The sequence below is a fragment of the Cucurbita maxima genome, unplaced genomic scaffold (assembly GCF_002738345.1).
Source record: "Cucurbita maxima cultivar Rimu unplaced genomic scaffold, Cmax_1.0 Cma_Scf00017, whole genome shotgun sequence".
In the NCBI taxonomy this organism is placed as follows: Eukaryota; Viridiplantae; Streptophyta; class Magnoliopsida; order Cucurbitales; family Cucurbitaceae; genus Cucurbita; species Cucurbita maxima.
This window is the reverse complement of record NW_019272033.1, coordinates 1,162,940-1,173,733: the sequence shown is the minus strand read 5'-3', so window position 1 is coordinate 1,173,733 and position 10,794 is coordinate 1,162,940. Positions and strand designations below refer to the sequence as shown.

General features: G+C 34.6%; 1 protein-coding gene and 1 long non-coding RNA gene across 2 annotated transcripts in view; one reads left to right on the top strand and one right to left on the bottom strand.

The window, feature by feature from the left end:
* The first annotated feature begins 29 nt into the window (after positions 1-29).
* Positions 30-4,026, top strand: LOC111492316 (protein SUPPRESSOR OF MAX2 1-like). The gene is made up of 3 exons (XM_023141612.1): positions 30-1,590; positions 1,737-2,043; positions 2,122-4,026. The coding sequence occupies exons 1-3, from the start codon at positions 395-397 to the stop codon at positions 3,769-3,771; spliced, it is 3,153 nt and encodes a 1,050-aa protein (XP_022997380.1). The 5' UTR covers positions 30-394; the 3' UTR covers positions 3,772-4,026.
* A 6,286-nt stretch (positions 4,027-10,312) lies between these two features.
* LOC111492387 overlaps positions 10,313-10,794 on the bottom strand; it is a 22,601-nt gene continuing 22,119 nt past the window's right edge. The window contains exon 3 of the long non-coding RNA XR_002719860.1: positions 10,313-10,510. This is a non-coding gene — a long non-coding RNA (uncharacterized LOC111492387). The remainder of the gene's footprint in view (positions 10,511-10,794) is intronic.

Genomic DNA, 10,794 nt, shown 5'->3' with positions numbered 1-10,794 from the left:
AGAGAGGGGGGGGGGGGGGGAGAGAGAGAGAGAGAAGATGTTCTTGTGAATGAGGGGATCTCATCTTTCTTTGTCTCTCTTCAATTCTGACTTTCCCCTCTTTTTTCTTTCTTCTTCTTCTTCTTACGCATCTTCTGATTCTTAATGGATACAGATATATTGATTTTCTTGTATTCCTAGATCCCTTGTTATGAAATTACAAGAAGATTGAAGCTATGCTAAGCTTTTGATTTCATTTTTCTCTTCTGGGTTATGGGAATTTGTCGATTTTTTCGATCGATTTCCTCTTTTTATTGACCTTTTTCATCTGGGTTTTTTATTTTAGTTGCGGTTTTCTTTGATTCGTTTGGTTTTTGAGGGAATTTGGGAACTGGGTTTCTTTTTTCTATTGTAAATGAGAGCTGGGTTGAGTACGATTCAGCAGACTCTTACGCCGGAGGCGGCGAGTGTGCTGAATCACTCTATAGCCGAAGCTGGTCGTCGGATTCATGGACAAACGACGCCGCTTCATGTGGCGGCGACGCTTCTCTCTTCTCCGAGTGGGTATCTCCGGCAAGCCTGTATTAAATCGCACCCAAATTCGTCTCATCCCCTTCAGTGTCGTGCGCTTGAGCTCTGTTTTAGCGTCGCCCTTGAGCGACTTCCGACGGCGCAAAACGCTAGTCCTGGTGCTGAGCCGCCCATTTCCAACGCGCTTATGGCTGCTCTTAAGCGTGCTCAAGCCCATCAGCGCCGTGGCTGCCCCGAACAACAGCAACAGCCTCTCTTGGCTGTTAAAGTTGAGCTCGAACAGCTGATTATCTCGATTCTTGATGACCCGAGTGTGAGCCGTGTTATGAGGGAAGCTAGTTTTTCTAGCCCTGCTGTTAAGGCTACCATTGAACAGTCGTTGAATACGCCGGCTCCGGCGAGTTCTTCGCCGATTGGGGGATTGGGGTTTCGACCACCACCGAGGAATTTGTACTTGAATCCACGGCTGCAGCAGCAGGGGAGCGTCGTCCCTCCGGTGCAGCAGAGGGGGGAGGAAGTCAGGAAGGTCTTAGACATATTGCTGCGATCAAAGAAGAGGAATCCAGTGCTGGTTGGGGAGTCGGAGCCAGAAGCCGTGGTGAAAGAATTGTTAAAGAGAATTGAAAATAGAGAATTGGGGGATGGGATACTCTGTAATGTTCATGTGATTCATTTGGATAAGGAGATTCGTTCTTCTGATAGGCTCAAGGAATTGGGAGATTTGGTGGAGAGTAGAATGGAGAATCTGAATGGTAATGGAGGGGTTATTCTTGATATGGGGGACTTGAAATGGCTGGTTCAGCAGCAGCCTGCGACCGGGGGTGGTTCGGGGTCGGTCACAATGCTGCAGCAGCAGCAGCAGCAGGTTGTTTCGGAAGGCGGGCGTGCTGCGGTGACAGAGATGGGGAAGCTTCTTGCCAAATATGGAAACGGCGATGGTGGTCGGGTTTGGTTGATTGGTACTGCAACTTGTGAGACATATTTAAGGTGTCAAGTCTATCATCCATCCATGGAGAATGATTGGGACTTGCAGGCTGTGCCCATTGCTGCTCGTGCGCCTCTTCCCGGATTGTTTCCGAGGTATAGCTTGCTGTCTTTGATCGATTTCGACCTGTTTATGAATGAATGCTTGTTCTGTAGGTTTGAATCATTTTGATTGTTTGCATCAAATTCTTTTGTTGGTTTAGATTGAATGCTTCAAACATAATCTGTGTCCTGTTTATTAGGCTTGGTACCACTGGGGTTCTTAGTAGCCCAGCTGAATCGTTATCCTCGATCAAGGGATTCCCGACTGTGACCACGATTCCGATGCGATCGGTGATGCATAAGAGCCTTGATCCTTCTCAGAAAACAAGTTGTTGCTCTCAATGTATGCAAAATTATGAACAGGAACTCGAAAAACTTGCAGCCAATGAGTTTGACAAACCATCTTATGTACCTAAACCAGAAGGAGCCAAGGCATCGTCTCTCCCTCCGTGGCTGCAGAACGCGAATGCCCGAGATGAAGATGCAAAGAAACACAACACGACCGAGGTGAGTTCGACTGCAATTCTTGATTTATTCATTGGCAATCTGCAGCATTTGTTAAATGAAGAATCTTTCCTGTTTCAGAATTTGGATAAAGAACTGTTGCAAAAGCAGAAGACTCAAGAACTACAGAAGAAATGGCACGATACGTGCTTGAATCTTCATCCTAATTTCCATAATCTGAGTACGTTTGGTTCCGATAGAACCGTACCGATACCGATGTCTCTCCCTTTAACGGGTTTGTACAGTTCGAATTTGCTCAGGCATCAACCTTCCCAACCTAAGTTACAGCTGAATAAAGGATTTGGTGAAACTCTGCAGCTGAAAACAAATCCACTTCTGGCCAACAAACAATCCGAAAAGGTTGTATCGATCTCGAGATCGGGTAGCCCTGTAAGGACTGAGTTGGCTCTAGGGCGAATGAACGATGGTGAGATCTCGGCTGAGGAAACGCATAGAGAGCGTGTGAAGGACTTTCTCGGTTGCATATCTTCTGCACCTGAGAACAAAGTCTGTGAACTGCAGAGTAGTAAATTTGTCGATGCGTCGGATATCGACACGTACAAGAGGCTCTTCAAAGGTATATTAGAGAAGGTATGGTGGCAGCAAGAAGCAGCATCAGCCTTGGCTACAAGTGTGACTCAGTTCAAATTGGGAAATGGAAAACGACGAGGTACGGTTCCAAAAGGAGACATGTGGCTCTTATTCTTGGGTCCCGATCGAGTCGGAAAGAAGAAGATGGCAACTGCTCTTGCAGAGTTGGTATCGGGATCCAATCCTGTAACCATTTGTCTTGGCTCGAAACGGAGTGATGGAGAATCGGAGATAAGTATTCGTGGTAGAACTGTGTTAGATAGAATATCAGAGGCCGTTAGAAGGAACCGATTTTCTGTCGTTGTTCTTGATGATTTTGACGAATCTGATATGTTGGTTCGTGGAAGCATAAGAAGAGCTATGGAGAGAGGTCGATTCACCGATTCTCACGGTCGCGAAATTAGCCTTGGTAATATCATCTTCATCCTTACAGCAACCTGGATACCGGATGATATGAAACACTTATCGAACGGGAATTCGCTCGAGGAAGAGAAGTTTGCTAGTTTAGCAAGAAGCGCTTGGCAGTTGAAACTATCTGTTAGCGAGCAGACGGTTAAGCGTAGAGTCGAATGGGCGCACGGTGAAGAGCGGTGTTTGAAACCAAGAGTGGAAACTGGTTCAGCCATAGCATTTGATCTTAACGAATCAGCAGATGCAGAGGATGAGAAGACAGATGGATCATTGAATTCAAGTGATGTAACAACCGATCACGAAACCGAGCATGGCCTCAACATTCGTCATTTATCGTTCACAACAACATCGGCCTCACGAGAGATGTTCAAAACAGTCGACGATGCAATCGTCTTCAAACCAGTGGACTTCGCCCCGATCAAGCACAACATCACAAGCACCATCAAGAAGAAGTTTTCATCCATTGTTGGGGGAAAGATCTCACTTGATCTACAGGAGAATGCTCTTGAAAAGATCACGAGCGGGGTATGGCTCGGGAACACAAATGTTGAAGAATGGACCGAAAACTTTCTCGTTCCGAGCTTGAAAGAGCTCAAAGCTCGTCTTCCGACTACCAATGCCTTCGAGTCCATGGTGGTCAAGCTCGATTCCGACAGCGACATACGTTGTCGGGGCTCAGAAGGTCAATTTCCTAGTAGCATCAAGGTGGTTGTGGGGGAAAAACTGTGAGATTTGCAGAGGTTCAACGCAGCTGGAATTTTGTAACTTTGTTGGATAGAGATGTAAATATACTTGAATGGAAGGGTAAAACTGTAAAAGAAAGGGAAAAAATGGTTAAAAGAGTTGGATATGAGGGAGGCTGAGACGACTCAGGATAAATTTACTTTTTTTCTTTTTTCTTTTTTTTTCTCTTCCCAATATTTTTTTTCTTAAATTATTTGATATTTTTATGTTCACTGCCTCTAAATTTATATAGCAATTAAAGAATCAAGGTGGGTTACGGTTAATAGTTTTTTTTTTTTTTTTTTCAGCTAATTTCTAGTATTTTTCACAAAAATAAATGTAAAAATATGAATAAAGATCGACTCGGGTTTGATATCAAATACATGCCAACATCATTTAGAAGCGGTAAACAAGTCTAAAGAATTTTGGAAAGATTAAAGTAGTAAAAATTCTTAATAGGTAATCCATTGTAAAGGTTGAGATAAGCATACATTGACAACAAAATATCATAAAATCGAACCATTCATAATTAGTTAATTTGTATGCACACAAATGAGTAGCTGACGCCACAATCGGTCATATCGTAAAGAATTTGATAAGGAATTGTTAAGCATATTCGTGTTACGTCTATCAACCAGCTGGTTAAGAAAGAAAGAAAGAAATCATCTTTGCCAAGAAGAATCATACACGAATATTGACTCAATCAACCAGACCTTGATCAATCAGGGGATACAGTCTTCCCTGATCTTAGATTAAAATGAATACGAGCGAAGTAAAGAGATTGTGATGGAAAGTTTTGGGAGTGTGGATAAGGGCAACAAAAAAGGTTGAGGCAGGAGTATGAACATAAGAAATAATAAAGACATAAAATGAAATGAAATGAATTGCATGTTCATCCACCAAACCCTCTTTATTACACCAAAGAAAAAATGGGTCCTTTCATTCTCATGTTTATTAAGTGAATATTGACAAAATTATGTTTTTCATTTTATTTTTCAATTATATTTATATATGGCTTGCATGTGTTCCATTTAATACCTACAATTTGCTTTTTTATTATTATTATTATTATTATTTATTTTATTTTATTAGAAGATAAGTCAAATTTTAATTTCCATCTTTATCCAACCAACTATAATTGAGGACCTTAATTTCACACTTTAAATGTTTTTTCTTGTTACAAAAATTAAGTTTAAATATGTGAATCAAGTTTTTAAAATTAAAAAAAAAAATAAAAATAAAAAAGTGGTTTTTAATTTATTTTTTTTTAAATATAAATATAAAAGTGATTTTCTAAAAAATACTAAAAATCAAAACAATGGAAATTAATTCAAGAAATAAAAAGATTACCTAAAACAAATTAAAAATTGGAAAAGGACATTATATTTGATATTAAAAAAATATATAAATATAATTATATATAAATGTGAAAAAGAGAAAAAGAAAAGTAAAGGGTACCGATGAAATTAACTTTTTCCTAACTTTTTAAGAATTAAAAAAAAAAAAATTGATCATATAAAGATGGATTACCTTTGCGTGTTTTTTTATATTTTATAATCTCTAATTAAAGCTTTAAAAGGCAATTACTTTTTCTACTCTTTATTTTACTTCCAAAAAGGCAATTCTAAAAGGGACTTGTATGGTCTTAATTAATGTGTAGAATAAACAATATCTGCTAGCGGTGGTCTCGTGGTTACATAAATTGATCATTTTAAATTAAAATTAAATAGTTATGACTAATTAAATAATATGAAGTTGTAATAAAATAATAATTTAGTCTGTGTTTGTGATGTCCCACATTGGTGGGGAGGAGAACAAACTACCATTTATGAGGGTGTGAAAACTTTCCCCTAGCAGAAGCTTTTTAAAGCCTTGAGGATACAGTGGATCTGGGCCGTTACAAATCGTATCAGAGCTAGACACTGGACGATGTGTCAGCCTTCTCGCTATTCCCTAAAGGGGAATATAAGGACGCTAGGCTCCGAAGGGGGTGGATTTGGGAGCAGTCCCACATCAATTGGAAGAAGGAAAGAGTGTCAACGATGACATTGGGCCCCGAAAGGGATGGATTGTGATATCTCACATTGGCTTTTAAAGCCTTGAGGGAAAGCTCGAAGATAATAATATCTGCTAGCGGTAGACCTTGGTCGTTTTGAACAATTTAATATCATTTGATCGATCTAAATATATGTAACAAACTTAATTAAATCTCAACAATATATACAACTACCTTGGTGTAGGCTCATTAAAAAATACATATTTTTAGAAAAATAATTTAATTTTGGGTATTAAAAAGAGGAGGAAAAGTAAATAAAAATATAATAAAGTTGTATTGTGCGTAACATGAGACTGTTTAGTAATAATATATTAAATAAAGGTAGACATTGTCATATTGATTAAAGAAAGAATTTAAAAATATAAGCAAAATTATATTGGAATGTTTTGATGATGAAAATGAAAAGGCTATGTATATCTCCAAACACACCCATTATATTATTGTACCCATAAAGTTTGAATCATTTCATTAAACAAATTCACCCAACCATGCATGTGTTCTTCATTTTTATAATATTTCTCTGGCCCCACTTCATTATCGTCCCTGAATCTTTAATCAAAATTTTAACAACAATCTTACTAGCTTCGACTCTCTGAGCTCTCAATTCCTGCCGTTCTTTCAAACTCACTTCGTTACAATCGATTCATTCATCTCTTGGAATTAAACGGGTCAACTCTTGTCTCGATTGAATAGCCATCATCATCATTGTTTGTTCATTGTTTCTCTTGGTGAGCATACATGCATTATGTTAATCAAAAATTAGTTATGGGACCTCATGTATTTGACACGTGAAATTTATTAAAAGTTTTTTTTAGCAATTACCCATCTATTATCATGATGGCCGGGTGTCAATTCTGATCGATTGGAGTAAAACCCACCAAGATTTCTTCACATATACTTCATAAATTGATACTTTCAGTATTTTGTTAGGAAGGTCGTATATTATAGTAGTTTGACCTCTCTAGTTGAGTGTCGATTCCCATAAGTTGGGGTAAAACCTACCAAGACTCCCTCCTATATAGTCCCGATGACACATTCAATATTACTAGAGCACAATTTTATTAATTTTATAATAAACCATACAAAAAAGAGAAAATACATATATATATATATATATATACAAAAAAAAAAAAAAAATGAAATACCCATAACAATGAATACAAGTCAACTACTACGGAAATATTTAATATACCAATTGACTCAAATTTTAATATTGCAATCACAAAATAATAATAATAATAAATAATAATAAATAATGCAAGCTAACCACTAGCAATCAGTTTTGATTTTTTTGAAAATATTTTTTTTACAAATTACAAAATAATCCAAAACTTTTAGAGAGAAATTATTAATTTATATGTTTGATTTAGTTGTATGGATGTGATGTGACCCGAAGTGCTTTGTTGCTATCCAATTATTATTAAAATAAAATAAAAAAAAGCAATATTTATAAATAATAATAATAAAATATATTTATAAATAATAATAGAGATGTGACTTCAAAAGTTTAAAACATTTCTTTCATTGATAGACATATTGTCTTATTTTAAAGTTTTGGAGTCTCAATTATCGGATTAACAAAATATCACTTTTATTTTATTATTTTTACTCCTAAAATGTGAATTATTATTATTATTATTATTATTATTTAACAAATTTAAATAAAAAATTAAATATTTATTAAACTTTTAAATTATTTATTTTAATCACACGATATGAACTTTGTAAGAAATTTTTTCTCAGGTGAATATCTGATCTTAAGAATCGCATGAAAGTTGTAGAGAAACACATGAAACTAAACTTTGTAAATATAGTGTTAGGAATCATGAATCTCCACAATGGTATGATATTGTCCACTTTGAGTATTAGCTCTCGTGCCTTTACTTTGAGCTCCTCCAAAATGTTTACTTTTTTTACTACACCTTCGAGACTCACAATCTTTGTTCGATATTTGAGGATTCTATTGTTATAGCTAAGGTTAAGACATGACTCTGATACCATATTAAACGAATGGAGATGTATTCATTATTTATAAATTTATGATCATTTTCAACATTAGTCAATGTGGACTCACTCCCAACAATCCTCAACATACAGTAGAAGAGAATCAAACTTAGGTTAGGTTGGTAAAAAGGATGTAAGTGGGTTAACCACCGACGGACCGACATGGTGCGTTGCGGATCAAAATATGGAAGTTAGCCTTAAAAAGATAAAGAGGAAGGGGTAAAGATATGAAGATTTGAATACAATAGCCCCCACCATTGAGACATAAACGAATAATTGTTAGGGAAAAAGAGAGAAAAGGGAGAATAATAATATTCCTTCACCTTTCCAACACCATATCCATCCAATCTCCCTAATTAATGGATCTAACCCTTTTACATTATTTTTAAAATTTTTAAAACACTTTTAAAACTTTTTATAAACTTTTAAAATATTCTTCGTTATTAAATTAAAAAATTAAAAAATTTGAATGCATATATACTATTTTTTTTTTTAATTCATAAACCTAACTCAATTCATAAAATTTTAAATTATTTAAAGGTATTATTATATATATTATAATTTAATAAATTATAAATTAATATAAATTTATTAAAATAAGTTCTTCTAAATTTCACCCACCACACCACCACCTTACACCATAAACCTTTTCATAAAGCCTGCCAAAAGCTCTTCCACCCAACAAAATTATTTTATTATAAAAATAATTATTTTTAAATAGAAGATATTTCCTATTAAAATAAAAATTATTTTAACGATTAACCATATCTCGAACACGTAATTATTCAAGGTCTAAAGGTATAACTCAAACATATGTTAAGAAATAGAAATAATTTAATCATATTTTTATTTTATTAAGAAGAATTTGAGACGAATAATCGAATCCAATTATTTTTATTATGATCATTCTTGTTAAACCAGCGGGATTAAATTATATAAATATAAATTAATTTAAGAAAAATAAGGTTGAGGAAAAGAAATTAAATTCACATAAAGTCAAATATGAGAGAAAAGGGGATTGAACACTTTTAGTTAAGAATGCTTTTAACCTACTCCTTATTGTTTTCCCTTTGTATTCATTACTTTACCTAAAACCCTAAAAACAAAAACATTCCCTTCTAACCAAAAACTCTCCCTTTCTTTTTTACTCGCTAATACTCGCCCCCCTTGTCATCTTTTTACAGTTAAGAGGGCTATTCAAACATTAGTGTTGTTCATGTGACCTAAGAACCCGATCAACTTGAATTACCCAACTTAAACGTTGGGTTAGAACATTAGTGTTGAAAACTGAAAAATAGAGTTACAACTCAACCCTACTCTATGTTTAAGTTTATTAGGATGATTAAGAATATTTGACTATTGTTATTAATATTAGTGATGCACGTAAATGTTTGATTGTTGAGTTTTATGGTTCAAAATTAGAATAAATTTTGAAAATGATTATTATTATTTATTATTTATTTATTTATAGCAGATTTGCAGGCTTTTAATGGAACCATGCTTACCTGTTCCCTCTCCCACCACTATGATTGAATTAATAATTCCGAAAAACTTTATTCCCATTAAATAATTCAACAAACTTAATAATTTTTACTTAATTGCATTAAATAATTGTCACCACTTTTCCCAATTAAACCCCCCTTTCCTTTCATCAAAATTCTTCACTATCTTCCAAATAAATACAATTACAACCAACCATTTCATTCTCTTTTTTTTCAAACACAAATTCAGTACTTAGCTTAATTATTGTTTTTATTATAATAATAAGAATAATAATACGATAATGATCGATAGAAAGATATTGCCCATTTTAGCATGCTATGTATCATCATCAATCTCACGATCTTAAAACACGTATACACAGTCACTCTCCTTGGGTTGGGTAGAGTTACAGCCCATTTCAAATTGGACTAAAAAGTCAAAGCCCAATTAGCATCATTTTCTCGGGTTTTAAACTCGTAAATAATCACGTCCATGAAAAAGTCAAATTTTCAGAAAAATATTCTTAACATCAGTATATGGATAACAAAAATTTTAGTACTTTATTTTAGTTTTATTATACTCTTAACATATATTACCAAATTGGTAAAGAAACTTGATCCAATAATCGAAAATGATATTTTTTATCAATGTTTTTTTATTTATTTGGCGATTTATTGTTTGGTTAGAGATTTTAATTTTTGGACAGTCCTCTTTAGTCGATGTAAAAATTAAACAAATGAGAGAAAAATGAAAGTATTTATATGAATAGTTTTTTAAATTGTCTTGAAATCTTTGATATTAATGTTTGAACTTGCTAAAAAATTCGAAATTCGGATTTGACACTTGATGACTTCGACATTCTCATGCATCTCTTGCAATATAGTCACATTACTTCTCTTTTCCAACACTAAAGACCATCCCCACAAATCAACACAAGTCTTTCCCGCATATTTTGTCCTATGAAAACTCTGGAGAAGTTACCTAATATAAAATTGCTCCAAGCAATTAACCAAACTTCCTATGATTGAGCCAACGAAAAGGAAAATACACATTGTCTGAGATCTCCATATGACACCCAAGTAAATGAGGGATATATGGGTGAAGCAAGATCACATCTGAATGAGAGTAATCATGAGAATAAGATGACTAAAAAAAGTTAAAAGGAAATGAAAGTTACTATCTATACCAACAACATGCACTTTTCTCTTTAATAACTCAATCACAGGAACTTCATGATTAAACATGTATTGATTTGAACAATTTTATGTTGGGTAACCTCTTTAGAGTTTACTTAGGATGCATGTAAGGGGGACAAAACATGCTTTAAAGACTTGGTGTATGGGATGATCTTCATTCTTAGAATGGAGAAGTAAATAATGTGATCATGTCGCAGGGAAATGTCGGGACCATCATCAAATGTCAAATTTTGATTCCAAATCCTAGGCACTCATAGAAGAAGAAGAAGAAAAAAAAAAAAAAAAAAAAAA